This window comes from Neopelma chrysocephalum, unplaced genomic scaffold, assembly GCF_003984885.1.
Source record: "Neopelma chrysocephalum unplaced genomic scaffold, ASM398488v2 Primary Assembly neopelma1_23, whole genome shotgun sequence".
Classification (NCBI taxonomy): Eukaryota; Metazoa; Chordata; class Aves; order Passeriformes; family Pipridae; genus Neopelma; species Neopelma chrysocephalum.
This window is the reverse complement of record NW_020897691.1, coordinates 23,039,922-23,059,715: the sequence shown is the minus strand read 5'-3', so window position 1 is coordinate 23,059,715 and position 19,794 is coordinate 23,039,922. Positions and strand designations below refer to the sequence as shown.

Sequence of the window (19,794 nt, the reverse complement as noted above, 5' to 3'; positions counted from 1 at the left end):
GGCCTTTGAGAACAGTCCCATTTGACAGCTATCACCCTCACCTACCACTGCCTCTCTTGGGATTTCCTTCCTGCAAAACCCAAGCGGGCTGGTCTCACATAGAGAGATCTGATATTTATATTTTAAAGGACAGATGTTAATTTTAGGCACTGTGGGAAAGAGTGCTAGTAGAAAGAGCACAAAAATGAAAACTTGATCACTAAAGAGCAAGTGACAACACTGGAACCATTGTTTATAGAATAAAGATCACTCTAATAATCCTTTAAAGGTCTGAATGTGCATATCAACAATACTTACATTACCAAATAGTCAGAAGAATAAAAAAAATTAAGCAAAAAACCACACCAAATTGATACAACTTTAATCATGGAAAATGAACTACACAAAAAAGTGTTTAAGAATTCATATTTTAGAAGTGTTGGGATGGCATTTCAGAAGCAATGCCTTTCCTACAGTGAAGGAACTAAAAAGAAAAATCATTCCTTCTTGACAGTGTGATCTGCCGAAATAGCATGTGTCCCTGTGTACCTTCTATGTTATCTAAAGAAAGGTCCAAAACCAAATATGAATATACTAAGGTAAAAGGGAAATTTTTGTAAAAGTTTTTTTATTCTTTTCATTTAGGTGGCATAACATTATCCCCAAGAAGCTGACAGTTCCACTACACACATGCTATAACTATCCAGACAACAAAAATGACAGTATCTTTCCTACTCTCTAAACTCTCATTAAAAACAAGAGTTAGACACCCAAGTGCGCTAAGTAGAATAAGACTGCTAAAATACCATTGCCAGGTGCAAAGAAACCCTCAAGAGTGCACAGCACCTACCAACCCATTATACCACAAGGAAAGTCAAATCTATCGCAGCATAGTGGAACTTGAAAAAAATTAAGCCTTTAAAGTAAACAAAAGGGGGAAGAAAAAAGGTCTCAAATCAATTCTCATCAGAATATTGTCCAACAAATAAGCATAATCCTTATTAAACTCCACATGTGGTACTCCACATGTTCTTAACAGAAGGGTAAAACAACTTAATTTTTCTGAGAAGATGGGTAACATGACCTCCTGCAGTTCAAGTTGCTGAAAATACAAAACAAAATTACTACCAGCTCTACACTTACAGAACTGAACACTGTCTTGTCTTTTTTTTTTTTTTTGAGAAGCAGAGAATAATTTTACTTCAGGTATGACTGAAATTCTCAACTTCTGCTTAAAAAGAAGTCTTTGCTAAACCTGACAGGTCCCCTGAATCAAAAGGAAAGGAATTAAGCTTAAATCCAACTTAATTCTTTTGAAAAAAAAATCCTTCAGTTGCTTTACTGTTGCATGGTTGATGTCCCACTATTAACAAAATCCAAGTCCAATTTTTAGCAAGACACATTTATGTAACAACATTATACAACTTAATGTTTAAGAGAGACAGCTTCAGAATTTCTTTGATATGGTTCACGACATGAATGACTGATTATCTAGGTTCTGCACTGAGAAAAAAAAAAAAGTTGCATGCCATAGTAAAAATTATTGCTTTGTTGTACTGGAACACAAATCTCAAGAGACAGCTCCTAAATTATACTGTTAGCAGACAAATATACAGATGAAAGTACAATGCTACTTTCAATTTCCTTGTTAGTTCAAAATAATTCTTCATGCAAGAACACACAATACACTCATACATCATAGGGACATGCAGAACTCACTTGGAAATGAAGGATTCCATGTCAACTTATAAAAACCCCTGATGTTGCTTTTAAAACATGTCACGTAAAATGACACATTTCTCAACAGAAGTCATGTCCTTCCAGTAACAGATACTCATTTACCAATAGCTAGAAAAATCAAAGTCTGGGAAAATTAAAGGAAAGCATCTCTCTCTGCACTTGAGTAAAGCATTGTTATTACACAAGAATCAAACATGAGAAAAGAATAAATACAAGACATGGAACCGTCATATATGAAAAATTAATTAAAAAGGACCAGTAACATTCATTTGCTCTGGAACCTGAAGAAACTAAGCTTAGACATACCATCAACTCGAGGAGCAGCTTTTCAGGGATTAGCAAGCATCCTCATGTTACCCTTTGAGCAAGCCAAAACCAAAACTTTCTTTTTCCACTCCAAAACAACCCTTACGATTCATGCATGGCTACTGCAATGTTGTAAGGTGCTGTAAAAAACAAAAGGCTATAAACACTATCAAGACCTAGGTGACAATAAATCATGGCTCCTCAGGTTAGAAAAAGCAGCATAACTCTGGTTGGAGTTATAAGACAGTTCTATAAACTTTCAGAAGCTAGAAACCGGAAATAAAGAACTTCGGTTTCTCAAGTCATAAGAATTCATCATCTGAAGAAATCAGGATGAATATGTAAAAAAGGGGAAATACTTGTGCTTCCCAACCTCCCAACTGCCACAGAGCTTTGTAGCAGCCAAACATACACATCACGTTCAGAAAGCCACCAATTTGGCTTCACATAATTCTTAGTTCTCTCACCACTGTACTCAGTATAATGCCCATCAGTATTACTTGTTAAATAAGTAATTCACCTGAGTTGTGTTATACGTGCTCATAGACAGGTGACATAAGGTATTGAGCACATCTATTTGACACCTATTAAGGGTTTTACCCGAAAAAATACCCCAAGTTTATATAAAAAAATTTAAACCATACATTGGCAACATGTTCTGCAATTCTATTTTATGGCAATAAAGGATGTATTCAACATATTAAGTAGTCTAATCTTAATTGGTAAAATATTCTAAAACTTCAAAATACCATTTATATCAGAGAAGCTTCCTTGCATGATTTCAGAAATCAACTCATCTTTCATTCACAGTCATAAAATAGGTGAGAGATACAGCACTGATGAATCCCAAGATGTGCATGAATTAAAAGATCTACTTTAAAGATAGGATAATGTATTAAGAATGACACTACTGCATATGTAGCACAATTATTTTACTGAATGCTTCTAAAAGTAAACTGGCAAAGTCACTGCATGCAGATGATAGTCTATTAAAAAACCTCAAACAATAAAAATCCCAGAGCAGGCCTTACCTAGCTGTTTTTCTCGTTCTTCTCTCCGTTCTCTGGCAAGCCGTTGCCTGTCATCAACCTTTAGTACTGTTGGATGATCTACAAATAGAGGGAGGGGGAAAACATTAGGCACATAGCATAAAATCAAATATTACCATAAACAAACTTTCAGGAAAATGGTTGTTAAACAACTCTAGTTGCTCTAATGTCTAAATAGAACACATTTTCAGAAATCTTCTGAAAAAAGCCCAGAACAACTGATAATCAGAACGCATTCACATTTAAGATGTAAAACACTCCTAAAGAATAAACCAAGGTTTAATTGTGAACACCCAGCAAGACTACTGCCTGTGAAAACTCAGGAAGAAGTTTTATTTCCATGCCCAAAACAACTTGACTGCTTGAGAGCATTCTGACAAAAATTTATTATTCCATAACCTCTCTCCAAAATGCACCCACAGGACAGTATCTTCTTCCCAACAATATTGCCTCAGAACAACCAAAAAGCCCTATTTCACAATGCTGAAGAAGTTCAGCACCCAAGCAAAACAGTTCGGATGAAAGCACTGATCTGGCTGAGTAGTTCTGAAGCAGTTCTGGCTGAGCCTCTGAAGACAGCATGACAATGATCTCAACAGATATTTGTGTGCACATGTATTAAAACTCCAACAAATGCATTAAAAGCAGTGAGTGCACCACATGCATGGACTGGTATAATACCAGAAAAGTAAGATAACAACTTCCTCAACTATCCTTGTACGTTGAAAGCAAGCTACATAACTTTAAGAATATCTGCAACTGGCCCCTTGGATCACAGCAATAAGACTAAGGATAATATGAAAAAACCTGTGTCAGAGCCCAGGCTTGACTTTAAAAATTCAGGCTTTGTTGGAAAAACACCACTTGCTCAGTGATGTCTCTGGAAGTCATAGAATCATAGAATCAGCTGGGTTGGAAGGGACCTCTGAGATCATCAAGTCCAACCCTTGATCCACTACCGCTGCGGTTACTAGACCATGGCACTAAGTGCCACATCCAGTCTCTTTTTAAAAATCTCCAGGGACGGAGAATCCACTACTTCCCTGAGCAGCCCATTCCAATGTCTGATCACCCTCTCTGTAAAGAAATTCTTTCTAATATCCAACCTAAACCTCCCCTGGCACAACTTGAGACCATGCCCTCTTGTCTTGCTGATAGTTGCCTGGGAGAAGAGGCCAACCCCCACCTGGCTACAACCTCCTTTCAGGGAGTTGTAGAGAGTGATGAGGTCTCCCCTGAGCCTTCTCTTCTCCAGGTTGAACAACCCCAGCTCCCTCAGCCTCTCCTCATAGGACTTGTGCTTGAGTCCCTTCACCAGCCTAGTTGCCCTCCTTTGGACCTGTTCCAGGACCTCAATATCCTTCCTGAACTGAGGGGCCTAGAACTGGACACAGCACTCGAGGTGTGGCCTCACCAGCACTGAATACAGGGGAAGAATCACTTCCTTGGACCTGCTGGCCACACTGTTCCTGATACAGGCCAGGATGCCATTGGCCTTCTTGGCCACCTGGGCACACTGCTGGCTCATGTTCAACTTCTTTTCAATCCAAACTCCCAGGTCCCTCTCTGCCTGGCTGCTCTCCAGCCACTCTGTCCCCAGCCTGTAGCGCTGCATGGGATTGTTGTGGCCAAAGTGGAGGACCTGGCACTTGGCCTTGTTGAACCTCATCCCGTTGGAATCAGCCCAACTCTCCAACCTATCCAAGGTCCCTCTGCAGAGCCCTCCTGCTTTCCAGCTGATTGACACTCCCCCCCAACTTAGTGTCATCTGCAAATTTGCTGATGGTGCACTCAATCCCCTCATCCAGATCATCAATAAAGATATTAAACAGAACTGGGCCCAACACTGATCTCTGGGGGACACCACTAGTGACCGGCTGCCAACTGCATGCAGCACCATTCACCACCACTCTCTGGGCTCGGCCCTCCAGCCAGTTCTTAACCCAGCACAAAGTGCCCCTGTCCAAGCCATGGGCTGCCAGCTTTTTCAGGAGTATGCTGTGGGAGACCTTGCTGAAGTCCAGGTAGACCATATCCACAGCCTTCCCCTCATCCACCAGGCGGGTCACCTGATCATAAAAGGAGATCAGGTTGGTCAGACAGGACCTGCCCTTCCTAAACCCATGCTGGCTGGGTCTGATCCCTTGTCCATCCTGTAGGTGCTGTGTGATCGCACTGAGGATGATCTGCTCCATAACCTTGCCAGGCACTGGGGTCAGGCTGACGGGCCTGTAGTTTCCTGGGTCCTCCTTCCGGCCCTTTTTGTGGATTGGTGTGACATTCGCCAACTTCCAATCATCTGGGACCTCCCCAGTGAGCCAAGACTGTTAATAGATGATGGAGAGAGGCTTGGCAAGCTCTTCTGCCAGCTCCCTCATCACCCTTGGGTGGATCTCGTGGTCCCATAGACTTGTGGGAATCCAAGCAGCTCAGCAGGTCACTAACTGTTTCCTTCTGGATTACATGGGGGCTGTTCAGATCCTTGTCTCTTTCTACAAGTCAATAAAGTTCTGAACAGCTAGCATCCTACTTCCAGTCTCAGCAATGGAGTGGTTCCAAACAAAGTTACCAATTCATCGCAGCATGCTGTGAAAACCAATTTCCGACTCAGCCTGTGTTACTAAACCTGGAAAGCTCTTAATTTTATGCTTCTTTCACTAGCATTGAAAAAGTTTGCTTTGAATAAGAACACAAGTAAACCAAAAACCCCACAGAAAAATTAAAAAGATTTCTGGGTATAAATAAATGGTCTGATTTATTTTAGTATTGAGGGGAACACAGTTTTTAAGTATTTTAAGATAAAGAACTATCCAGAATACTGTCACCATGAAAGTGCACAAGACAATAGAGCCTTTTCACTATTCAGTGTAAATGCACAAGTAAGTAACTTGTAAAAATACTTGCGTATAGGCTGCATATCTGTGAAGAAAGTTACTAGCAAAACAATACAATGGGTCATAAAACTGAGGTTAAAGATATTTGCAAAAATACATCTCTGAAGTGAGGATGAGCTAGACTAATTTTGAATAGTTATCTGAATTAGAGAAAAAAAATCAATAATGAGCATTTCATACTCTAACAGAAGTTTCTGCGTAAGGATGACAGGACTTCTCGGATGAACCATTTCACTGACAACTTCAGCTTAAATACTCTTGCACTCTCACCAGTGAAAAACTATCATCTCAGCAACGTCAGACTAGAGCCCCAATTAAGGGTGTTAACAGCAATGCAAAATAACAGCTGCAAGGAGAAAACCTATTGCATAGTTGGCAGTAAGAACATTCAAACACGATAGCCACAATGAAAGGTGCAAAACAAAACCAAGTCACCAGCAAAGACAAAGGTAATCCATCACCCAGTTACATATCAAAACTGTAATGTTGGTTGAATAGCACACAGTGTTGCTATTTATGAAACCATGCCTAGCCATGCCATCGCATAGATTTGTCCATCATATGGTACAGATTAACATTTGGCTGATGTGAAGAAGTGTGCTGACTCGCATGCAGTCTCTTTAGCATGCAGACACAGGTCAAAAGGGTAATAGTATTCCTTCTCTCTCGTGACTGGCACACAGGATTCACAAAACATGAATTTCTGTAGCATGAGTAATTAGTGCTTGTGGAATAATGCACATTCAATATGAATTCCCCTGGAAAACAAGGATTCCCTTCAAGGGCTGTCAGCAAAGTCAATGTAACATTGAGTTGACAGAAAATGATGAGACACTGGGGAATAATGTAAAAACCTGCTTCTTTCAGAATATTGTTTCCGTTGGGTTTCCCCCCCCCCCTTTCTTGAGAAGAGAGATTTCCCTATCAGGGAAAAGAAACAATTCTTCAAAGAGGCAGGAGGGTTACATGGACAGGCAAACTGAAAAGGTCTCCCTTAAGAATTCCTAATTATAAGCAATGGAAGGAATAAAATAAATTTTTAAAGTTGCCCTCTGACACTTTCTTCGAAGATATCCAATTATTTTTTCTATATCACACACCTGATAGCATTCACGCATGAACAGCCCCTCTCCCAACACCCCAGGATTTTAGAACAATCCTAGAGAATTCACACAAAGTTGCAGGCTGTGCACAGTGTAAGTAGGTCTTCAGTAACAAGCTATTTTGCATACATTTGGGATCACAAAGAGCTAAATCAATATTAGTACAAAGATGGGGATAACTCCTTTGTAGCAGACCATCATTGCATTTGCTCTGCTAGAGGTTGGAGCATATATTATCAGTGCAAATCTTACACTGATAATTAAAATGTCTTTTCTGAGCCTTGAAAATGATCCTTCATAGTTTGGCTACAAGCCCAACCTCCAACAATTGTATTCTGAATCCAAGTGATCTCCTGGCACCTTCAGTGCATAGCATCAGTAGTTTCAAATTGTGGCAAAACAAGGAATTTCACTGGGTTCACTGGGCCTGCTCCCCATTTTCTTTCTCATGTCTGTACTCACTAACAACCCATCATACAAATACCTGTGGGACTGGCATTTTTCTTATTCAGTAGGAATACTAGGACAAACACACATGGTACTTTGTACTCTCTCTTGCTCATATTCATCATCAGGCAATAAGATTTACATTACTGCACAAGAAGATGGGAAACATGTCAGTTGCAACAAATTTTGCAAGAATTTGTCATTTTTTACAGAAATAATTGATATGCAAAGCCTTATAGACAACATTCCAGGAAGACCCACATGCTGCTATAGAAGCTGCAGTTTAGTTATGATACAATATGCGGGAACTCACGCTAAGCAACCTATTTCACTACATTTACATAACAGGCATAGAATTAAGCATTTGTGTGAGAGGGACGTTTGGAAAATAAATAAGCCATAGTTCTATAAAGGGGAACTTAATTTTTTATCTGCTACTGAAAATCAAGCTTCTAAATTACATATGAAAACAGTATTTTTCCATAAACTTACAACACCTGAGTACAAGTTCAAAATTCATTTTAATAAGTTAACAGTTTAATTTTGAAAAGCTTACAAGCTACAAACATATTTTGCAGAAATTCAGCACTGAAACGTCAGTGGGTTTTGGTCCCTAATTATATTACCAAAAGGGAAAAGCAAGTTTTCAAATCTTCTATATAATTAATACTCAACGAACTCTTAGGCACAGTTGACATTTGTAGGAATTAATTTGCTAAATTAACAATTGTCATATGCACTTACAACATACTGCCAGTTTCTGTGGCTCATACTATCAGCTTCACTCAGTGTGGCTTCAAAAGTCACTCAACTACTATTCGTCATTTCCATCTATAATCCTCTCAATCTCTTCTCATGAATGGTCTACCTCCCCAGAGGGAAGGAATCTCAGTGTTGTCTGTGTTCAGATCACACATCTCTCCCATTTGTCCAAGACTCCTAGGGTGCTAATTTCTTACACTAAAGAAACTAAAAGGGATATCAAGTGGAAAGAAACGGTCAGTTTGTATGTCAGTTCACACCTACGAACTAACCCAGGGGAGAAAGAAATGGAAGCCAAGGCACTACTTGAAAAGATGCATTGCTTGGATCTCAAACCCTCTTCTCTTTGTCTAACTCCCCTTGCACTGCCATGCACACATTCAAAGTTGCTTTGGACTCCCAATATTTTTTCATTCTACAGACACCTTCCAGGCAATAAGGACATTGTTCATAATGACAGCTGTCACTGCTCCACAGCAAACTGGTTTGTTTTTTAACTAGAACAGTTTGACACAAAATTCATACGCAGTATAAAGAAAAAACAACAACAAACCTCGAACAAACAAAAACCAAATCACCATCTCTCAGAAGCTCTCTTTCCAACATGGATTCCCACCAGGTTGGGTGTAGAGTTAAACCCTAGACACATGCCTGTGCCTTCCCTCTCTCCGGCCCCAAGAATTTTGCGTTCCTTTCTACGCACCAGCATAGATCAAGGGAACATAGGAACAGCTAGGATGCTCTCCTGAGAAATGAAAACTGGATTAAACTACTGCAGGATAAAGTGGGTATTGAACACTGTTCAACACCAAGAGCTCTGTTTTTGCTGTGGAAGCAGGTAATGTTATCTTTATTTTCTCCTCTTTCTCCCACTGCCTTTCTGATTGAAAGCAGCCATGAATACTGTGCCTTGTGCAGGACCCGGCGCTGCCTGGCAGAGCATGCAAGGTGTGATCTGAACACAGACAGCACTGGGATTCCTTCCCTCTGGGGAGGTAAACCAAAGGTACCCCATTTGGGGATAGAGAAGAGTCTGTCAGAACAAAACAGTCACTGAGCTGCCAAGCTGTCAAGGAGTTGAAAAGGGAATGCTTACAGTGCGCCTAGTCCTCAGCAACACAAGCACCTGTGCTTTCTAAGGCACCTAAGCAAAATCATTATTAACTGCATATTTTAAGCTTGGGTACCTGAATTGCGCTACAAGCAGAATTTAGATACCTAAGGGCTCTCCTGGACCATAGTCTAAGCACGCAAGTAGAACAGATCCAGGGCACCAAGGACTGCATTAGGCATTACAGTACCTACACTTTCAACTGTATAAGTGAACAGTGAATTGAATCCACACAATGTACCAATCAGGTATGGTGAAGTAATGAGAAACATCTGCCCACTGCATAGTGTACATTACAGAATAGGGCATGCTTTGTGGTAAGGGAAGAAATGCCTCCACAGAAGCACATTTATATAAAAGCTATAAATCTTTGCCTACAGCAGATAATTCTCATTCAAGCACAGATACAAGTACAGTGGCTTCTGTTGTCTTATCTCACTTCCTAACCCTCATTCCTAAGCTGTACTAAAATAAAAGTAGACTCTTTTAGTTTTGCATCTTTGCAAACAACCACAGATTCCAGCCTAACTAAATACGAACAGTCACTGGTACCATTTTGACTGACACAGCAAGAGGTACAAAAGCAAAAAACTTTAGAAGTTCCTAAGCCAGCTGCTTCCCATACACCATTGAGGCAAACAGCCTTTTAACATGGAGCATGTGGAAAAGCATACCTGGTTTAGTTCCAGTGTTGCTTTGTCCTGAAGTGATTTTCTTGTCTTGTGTTTCAGAACCTTCAGCTGCTAAATAAGGAAGAAAAGAAGATATTCACCATTTTATTTAACAACAGCTCATTCACCTTATTATAATGTGACTTAAATATTGCCAAATTCCCTTTAAAATCAGACTGTTCCAAAAGATCACCTTAATGCCATTCTACACCATTTTTCACAGAAAACCCCCCAAATGTCACACAGAAAACACTGAAGCCACAATACAAGTTCCTATTTCAAGATGAGGAAAGAGCCACAAAAAGATTGCATTTTAACAGTGTGTGTTTTAACAAGATATATCAGATGACTTGTAGACTTCGGGTTCCTAAAAGAATGGTACAAGATACTGGTAAAAACTTCAGAGACTCTTTACAAATTATTAACACATCCACTATGTAGAACTGAAGAGAGGACTATTTATGACCTGAATGAAATCTAACCGAGGCGATATTCCCATTATTTACAATAGACTTTTAATTAGGCCCTACCAGTGTAGAACGAGATCTAATTCTGGAGCTCTGAATGATCTTTCAACCCTTTATAAAGAAAAAATCCCAAAAGATTCATTACTATACTTCAAATCACAACCATATCCTTGGTTCAGCACCTATCTGTAATTAAAAAACAAGCCAGGAAATTAGATGCCACGATTTTTTCAGCTTACTACTCATCCTTTTATCCAGCAGTTCCATGATAGGAGTGTTTCAGTCCAGAACACAGCAAACTGGGAAGAGTCTAAAGAACTCTGTAAGAATTCTGCAAGAATTCTGAGAAGCCTTGCACAAACAGCAAGCAGGGATATTTGCAATATTTGCAAGCAAGGATAAAAAGATAGTTTATATTAAACAAAGCTTAAGGGAGGAAAGACACCAATTCATTTGAACAAAAATATCACTAGAAATGAAAGTTGGAAAAAACTGATTACTTCAGATTTAAAAGCTAAACAGGTACTTTAGAAAACATAATTAAAAAAAGGTTTTTTTCAGAAGGCTCCAAGCAATTTCTTATGCATGTCAGCTTTAACAATACGCACTGAGAACTTAGTGCCTAAGCGAGTCCATTCCCTTCATGGCCTCACAAAAGTCTTTGTTTCCTCACTTAACTCTTTCCACAAGCATGTTTCAGGATTAAGATAGAGGATAAAAGGTAGCAGCAAAAACCTATGTTACATGTACTGTAATCTTTTTGCAGGTGGAAGGCAGGTTAGGGAAATAGAAAAATAGTGTTGATCAAATGTTTAGTGTTCAAGAGCAATGTTTTGCCAAGAGCAGTGTTCAAAAATCTCATCATCTCACCAATAAAACCGTGTGAAATTTTAAATAATTGTCAGTTACTCTTCTCCCTGAAAACTGTAGTAAGGCTCTTGTGATCAATAGAAATAACCGCTGTTGAACTTAACAAATACTGATTCCAAATCACAATAAGAACTCTCAACACTTTAAAGGCAGCCCAATAAAAGATTTCAGAATTTGCCATTTTAAAGGCCTCATACAAAGGATTGGTTTGACCTATAGGTGCATGGACCGATTTTTGCCAAGATAATTTGAGCAACACTGAACACTTGTACCTCTAGGCCTGGTAGGACCTACTATTATCAAAATCCATATTTGGTGCTGGAGTGTGTCCAGAGAAGGACAATGGAGTTGGTGAAGGGTCTGGAGCACAAGTCCTGTGAGGAGAGGCTGAGGGAGCTGGGAGTGTTTAGCCCGGAGAAAAGGAGGCTCAGGGGGAACCATATCACTCTCTACAACTACCTGAAAGGAGGTTGTAGCCAGGTGGTGGTTGGTCTCTTCTGCCAGAACAACAAGCAACACAATGGGAGGAAACGGCCTCAAGTTGCACCAGAGGAATTTTAGTCTCGATATCAGGAAAAATTTCCACCCAAAAGGGTGGTCCGACATTAGAACAGGCTTCCTAGGAAAGTGGCGGATTCACCATCTCTGGAAATGTTCAAAAACGTGTATGTGGCACCTGGGGCCATGGTTTAGTGGTGAACATGGCAGTGTTAGGTTAACAGTTGGACTTGATGATTTTAGAGATCTTTTCCAACCTTAACAATTCTGTGATTCTAAACACTTCATATCATATCATAGTCATATCATATCAAAGTTAAGGTAGTAGTAAAACAAGCTTTCCTCCTGCCTGTATCAACCACTCAGAACACTCTCAGAAAAAATACCACTGTAATGCAGTGGGACTATATCACAATTCCCATCAGCCTGGCCTAGGGCACCACACAGAAGAGGAAACTTATAAAATAGTAAAAATACCGTTTCTAAGAATCAGTGAGAGCACTGATGTTCTAATAGCTTCAGCACAAATTTCTTTGCATCTCTCATACTGTGTATGCACATTATTTTCAAGCATTGTGCCATGCGACACTTTGTTAACTTCAAAAAATTGTTTAAATGCCATCCAGAAAATACATTAAATACAGTTGTAACAGAGCCTAGGTACACAAGGTAATATTTTCCCCCATATTTCCTTGTCTGACATTTCCTTGGAATATTTTGTGACACATTTTGAGTACACATTCATATGACCACTCATATGACAAGTGATGAAAAGAACAGATGGTACAACCATGAATTTTAATGATGCTGGATACCAAATAAAAATTTGCACAAGTATTTAGTAACCAGTGTAGGTGTTCTCCCACATAAAATACTTCTTGAGCTAAGATACAAACAGCTTAATCAGACAACTAAACATCTAAGATCCAAACCTAAATATTGACAGCACTGGTTCCAGCAATACTCAATAATCTAACAGATGCCAGGAGAAATATAATTTAACTACCTAATACTTCCTCTGATGCTTATCTTGAGCCACTATCTTTACATGGAGGGACTAAAAGTTGCATTAAGAAGTGTTAAAAAAGGACATTTTTCTGTGAAGCATTCTGGAAACTTGAAATGCTGAAGCCAGCCTGGGTAATAGTGTAGACATATTGGGGAAGACAATCAAGCAATCTAAGTTGTTCAGACAGGAAGGGATTTCTGGAAATCATCTAGTCCATCCCCTCTATTCAAAGTGAGGTTGCCTCAAGCAGGCTATGCGTAGCTAGCTTTTGAATACTTTTAAGGATGGAGTCTCCACAACTGTTCTAAGCAATGTGTGCCAGTTTTTGCTCAAGTTTTTCTTATGTTTGAACAGTAATTCCTGTAATACAGGATGTGCCCATCATCTCCTATCTTGTTACTGTGTGCAACAAAGAGGAGTCTGGCTGTTTCTTTTATTTCATTCCATCAGGTATTTTCTGATATGTGTAGTTTTTTTCCTTCCAACGTTTTTGATGTTAAACTGAAGTGCTATGTGATTTGTCCAGAGCCTCACAAGAACACACTGCTCAACCATCCCAACTGAGAGATCATGTGGGTAAACACTTGGCCCCTACCTTCCATGGATGAGAAAAGCTGTGAAGAGCTGCACCATCTTCACATTGCAAAGACCTGTTACCATGAATGGTCTTCCAACTGTTGCCATCCAGAGATGAACTCTCCAAAACAGGATGCCCTGGTCAGTTATTAAACATTTTTCTTTGGCCCTCCTCCCCAGGTGAGATGGTTCTCTAACACCGGTTCTCTTAGATAACTTTCAGAAAAAAAGTCAGATAAAAAGCTTTGTCTAAGTGAGGCCTACAAGGGCTAAAAATATGCAAATTAACCTACCTATCCAGTGCACAGATTTTTGAGACAACACAGAAATCACCCACTGACTGAAGTCCTGGCAGAATCAAAACTTTGTTTTCCTTCTGAACACATCAATGCAACATTGTATTATTGTGATTGGAAGCCACCCTTTTGCCCCCTCCCCCCCAACTCCATTTTTTAAAGGTGAAAACATATATATTTGCAAGTTAATAGTAATTTTAAAACTGAGCAAGATTATCCATTTTACTTCAGCTATTCCTGTTAAATGCTCAGTGACTGCGAAACAACTGATGGAAACAGAGCACCGGTCTGGTGTAAGGATTGCTCTGAACTAATTTTATGGGCTAAAGCAATATCCTATCTATTACTCTATAAACACAACATTCTGCTCAATGTTATCTAACGTGTCATCCAAAGTCACTGATGTACAAGCCTGCTGCGGCTCACTACAGATTAGTGAAACTCCAATTTGCCTTGAGATGAGCTTTGACAAAGCTGCTTCAAACTTGTGGAACAATCTGCTTCCAGCTGCCAGAAACGCAGATTCCTTGAAGATGTCAAATACTTTCTCCCCTGAATTTTCAGTGAGTTTTCTCTAACTCCTTTCATCACATGCTTCTCCTCTAGTGTTAGTTACATAGACCTGCATGAAATGCCTAACTGCAAGTATGTAAATACATATTTAACTAAGCAACAGAAGCCAGGACACACCAGAAATGTATATCTATCAGATGACTTTAAGATATGAGCTACTGATAATTGCTTGAAAGGTCAGAACAGTATAGAACTTCTATTTAAAGTCAGCTTTTGGGGGGATTAAAATGCAATTATGAAACAATGTATTCCTTTGGCAATACAAGTTAAATACATGCCTCAGAATGGATTTTGTGTTGCTTGAATCACAGAAACAGTGACAAAAATCAAAACTAAGTTACCGTAGCTTCATTTAGAATAGTAAAGAAATAAATCTCACATGTTAAAAATTACTACTTTAGATTGTGAATTTAGAACAAGTTACATTTGCAAAATAAACTGGAGGACAAAATGACCAAAGAAACTTAAAGGACTCTGCTGCCATCCTGACACGTGCTCTACATCATTGCATTTTGGTCTGTTAACGATGTAACACAATCTATAATAAGACCCTGAGAGGGAATCAAAAAACACTAAGCTCCTCTCTCTCAGCTCTGCCATTACTATATGCAACAGTATGAAACAGAAAACTATACCTCAGTTTCCCTAAGTGAAAAGAGAGGGAAAAAAGAGGGGGGAAAAAAGGCAAGAAAAGATATACATACAGGTACTAAATAATATGCATTTTTAAATGCTGAGCTTTTAAGTGCAATCAGTTGCAGCACCAAATTCAGTACTTTAACATACCAGAGACAGAGATGAAAGGGATCCATAAAGCTGACCAGCGCAAGGGAGGATCTCTGCTGGTTCAGCCTTTAGTTTTACTTTGAAACAAGACAAGTGCAAAACCAGCAGGTTATTCCTAAAAAAGTTTCGTGAAGGAAATTAATCCTATTTAGAAATCTGTGATCAGTTCCAATGTCTTTCACAATCTGAAAGGTTTAATCAATACTTCTAACACCAGGATAAGTACAAGCTCTAGAAGGACTGACAAGCAATTTCATATAAAATGTCAGCTTACCCCATGCCACATACAGCTACTATAATTATACTCAGTCACTTCCTACAGTAGCTAAGAATTCCTGTACCAGGTACCTGTACCAAAATTTATTTTCTAAAAAGGGAAAAAAATCATTTTATAACGGTAAGAAATACTTTGAAAGAGCTGATCCATGATCAGTATCTGTCAGAAAAAAATGCCTTAGTCGAGAATTAGAGCCCAGTGAGGGTGTGCTGGAAAGCAGAAGGAATATTCGCCCAGACCCTGGAAAAAACACAGAATGCCAAGGAAACATTGAGCTGGGAAGCATCACATGGGCATTTCGACAGGCTTTTTTGAAAATACAAGAGCTGTGCAGAATACAAACGTTCGCTTCTCAGATCGTGGCACATCGAGTGCATGCTTGCACAATGTGAACCAGCTATTCCAGGGAGGTGAAAGGCAAAGCAGAGCCCTCAAAGCAAGGCTGAAAATCTGGAAAAAAGAGGCTTAAGTTCTGTTCCATCAAAGAAGGGAACCAGCCACGGGACAGAGGCAGCTATACTACCAGGTCTCTACTTCCAGAAGTGGAATCTTCAACAGATTAAACACAGTGTGAAGGGGCACTTGGGGACCACAAGCAAGAGGTGCTGCTTGGACCTGTGTCAGGTGGTCAGGATGTGCACAGCAGCTCCCCCTGAACTGCATCCTAGCAAGCATCTGAAAAGGTGAGCTGTACACGGGCTGCAAAGCTGTGGATGAGAGCACAAGCACAGGTAAGCCCCAGGGCATGCAGACAGCCACGAGTGCCTGACAGCACAGATACGCCTCTGGGTAAAGGGTGCACTGTGCACCGAAGGGGAGATACCACCTCACAGTTTCTTGCTCTAATTCCACAAGCGAGGGAGAACTACTGAGAAACAGCCACGAGAAAAAAGAAATAACTAAAACAGAGGAGGGGAGACTACAGGGAAAAAAGAAGAAAATCTAGCTGTTCTGTACCTGCCACTTGTCAGCTAATCCCCTGTAATGGTTTGACTGAACTGCTACTTAACTGTCAAAGAGAGCCAGGGGTGTGTTGAGAGATATGGAAGGTATCAAAAATGACAGCTGGAACAAACTCATGCCTCAGCAAAAGAAGTGTTGCCAATACACAGTAGAGGAAACTCAGCACTAAACTGGGAAATTTAAAACAGAGAATTTTGGGAACTGATATATTCTTTATTCCTTAGCATCCAATTCTGCTACCTTGAATTACTTCCTTATGAACTCTGCAAAAAAACCCCAAACATAAACCCCACTCCTATGTTCACTGGCTTACTTTATATAGCATGTTATGTCTGATATGCACAACATAAAAAATGCACAGTTTGAACTACTCAGAACTAAGCAGAGAAAAGAGCCTTCTAGGGTTGTATAAGTAAGAAAAAAGAAGTAGGGCTAGTCTAGGCAGTTTTATTAACCACTGGGAACAATGGCTGGCTAGCATGTCAGTCATGTCAGAGGTATTGTTGTGCTGGGTGGAGTGTGTTGAAAGTGCAGACACAAGTCAGAGCTGATAAAGTTTATTAGCTTAAATTCAGAACCACATTAAGACCGAAATCCTGAATACCTGATTCTGAATAAGAATCTGAGCATTCAGCCACTGGTTGTTCTATTCTAAAGCAAATGAACTTTAAGATAAAGAGTTTCTCAAATGGCAAAACCTGAGTGTTTATGCTGCAAGCAAATTCATGTGAGCCATGATCTAGGTGCCGAATACAGGAAAAAGCAAAGTTCAAAATGAATTAAAGTTTTCCCACTGCTTGTGACTTTCGTCTCTTCTAACATCCACAGTTTACGAACAAGACATGTAAAAGCTACCCTCCACATTTACAGTAAGCATACATTTTGCAAGTCTTTAACATTTCTTATTCTTTGTGTTATCAATTGTGTCCATATCTATATATACAAACAATATACTAAATATTTTATATTATTATATTAATATTTTAGTGCCACTTATTGCTCTAGAGTTCCATAATTGTATTCATTCTATACTTGCATCCCATACTTATCTTTTACTCGCATTTTAAAATTGTAAGCTTGGGAACAAAGGACAGTTGGTAAGTAGGTCATAAAGTCCTATGGCTGGCCAAAAATTACCAGAAGGCATGCAGTTTAGCTGATAAAAAGGCAAAACCCAAGCATCTGGATGTTCAATATTAAAATATTCAGAGTAAGTCAGAACAAATGAGTCAAGTGTCCACACTCCATTGCACCTGAAAAACCCCAACCCCTCTTAAAAGCACTGAACACCAAGTTCACAAAGAGACACTAGAAAGATTTCCCTGGTGGAACTACCACTTCAGAAGAAAAATAGAAACACATCTAAACCAACATCCTCAGCTTTCCTAATTTAAATTCTTCAGAAAACTGTTAGCAGAATGGATAGAGCTATACCATTAGAGATCCAATAAAAATCTTTTCATAACAAAACATTTTAATTAGCAACACTGATAAAATTATTTTAAAAGAGATCTACAAGGTTTTGACCAGTACTACAGCAGTGAGGCAGTAAGAACTGCAATGTGTGTGAATTCTCCAAAAGGCTTGAATCTAATGCATTCCAGTGTCTTAAAACTAAAATCTAGACTTCTGCTTTGAAAGAATAAAAAGTTGTGCCTCATTTTGGTTAGATGTCAACACTTAGATTCTTTTGTTATGGAAAGTAGGTCGAAGGAACTGTTGAGGGAACTAAGGTGAATCAAAGAGTACTTCCAGACTAGTTAGCTATTTTTGGTACAGGTAATACAAGCCTTCACGTTTCAGGTAAAAACTTTTTGAAATTTCCATCATTAGCAAATGGAAAATGCCTGTTCTTTTAAAGGCTAAACAGCAGTACTTAGAGACTATATTTGCAAGTTAGAAGTTTGACTCAGAGGAATGACAGAATATCTGTATTTCATTTCTATTCACTGAAATAGTAACGCAACGTTCATGCCTTATTTAAACACACCTATAAATTAATTTTACATTAAAATATTTTCAATTCTTAAAAGCTTGATGCTTTAGTACAGCTTTTTGTACCTCCAAAAGTGTAGAACTTAAAGGTCTGGTTTGCAAATATTAATAAATTAAAAGACACCAAGCTGCAGGGACCATACCAGTTCTTTTTGCTCTGGCACTTATCATAGAAGTCTACCAACAGAGTTGCCAAAGAAAGCACTGTTACCAATATTCCTCATCTCTGGTGTCCTGGCTGAGCTAAGCAGAAGTGAAAACTCATCAGTATTAGTGTTTACTACTCATGGAATGGTATAAAAGTTGCCATTGTGTTGATCATATTGTTGACTCGAAAGATAAACAGATGATTTAAAACTGTCACAGCTAATTTAGCACTCAGTTGTAAAACACTAAAAACCAGAAGCATAAATAGACTTTGGAAACAATCCACAGACATAAACCTGGATGATGCAACTAGCTATAGGGAAAGGGACAAATTTTTAAATTTTTTTTTAAAAGATTAAAATTGTGTAACTGCTCCACTGGGAGATGCATATTTATAAAAGATTACTTTTGGCTGACTATGTCAGCTTTAAAAAGCATTGTATCCTAAAATATTAAACAACATAGAGCATACCAACCTGAGTGCCTTTGTAGGGAGTTTTAGAATCCCTTAAATATGATAAAAGAAACACAGTATGTCTGTAACAGCACCTACAAAAAAGCTGACAATCACATTATATCCTCTGGATAATTATATTGCATCATCTTACTGCAATATAAACCAAGGATATTAACACAAAAAGACCAAAGGGAAAAAGGTCCCTGCCCTGTTGTCTGCTGAAAAAGCTTGTGCTGTGAAGCTTGTTCTGCAGTTGACCAGAAGGCCGACAAGCTTGACCAGACACAGACGAGACACGTGAATGGAAGCTTTTTAATTACACATCACCAAAATAAAAGCTGAAATACCACTGCCTGCAGGGCAACCTCAGTTCCATTTTACACTGTGCAGCCTATCTTAGACCATGTGCTCTTCAAATACCGAAACCAGGCAATATGCAAGATGCAGTGATTTATTTGAGCCTGTTACTCAAGGGCAAACACTTTCAGCCAAGGTGCAAGAGTACCAGCTGCTTTTCCTCCTCAGATTTCTGACTGCTGCAGGCAGCATTTGCTACCACAATGTCAGACAGATTCCCACATCCAGGATCAGTGTCAGTGTATTGCTGCAGTAGTTGTACATGGAAGGTCACCTCAGAGATTATGAAATGGAGCACCTGCACAATTTTCTAGAAAAAGAACCTTCCTGGACTTCAACTAGAGACCTTTCTCCAAAACATGAGGTAATTCCTGTAAGTAATTCCAAGTCACAGTGAGGCTTGCACTTACTGCTGAGAAACAGAGAACTAGGCACAGACTAGCCTGCTTTCTATATCACAC

The 19,794-nt window shown here is 39.3% G+C and overlaps 1 protein-coding gene across 14 annotated transcripts in view; it reads right to left on the bottom strand.

The window, feature by feature from the left end:
• The window catches only part of MAP7 (microtubule associated protein 7), a 118,184-nt gene that overhangs the window by 43,727 nt on the left and 54,663 nt on the right, over nt 1–19,794 (bottom strand). For 12 of the 14 annotated variants that reach the window (XM_027690314.1, XM_027690266.1, XM_027690291.1 and 9 more), the window contains exons 2-3: nt 10,066–10,134; nt 3,057–3,134 (exon numbers count right to left, since the gene is read on the bottom strand). In XM_027690314.1, the coding sequence (XP_027546115.1) occupies nt 3,057–3,134; nt 10,066–10,134 (147 nt within the window). The remainder of the gene's footprint in view (nt 1–3,056; nt 3,135–10,065; nt 10,135–19,794) is intronic. The other 2 variants (XM_027690329.1, XM_027690284.1) reach the window with 1 other exon arrangement.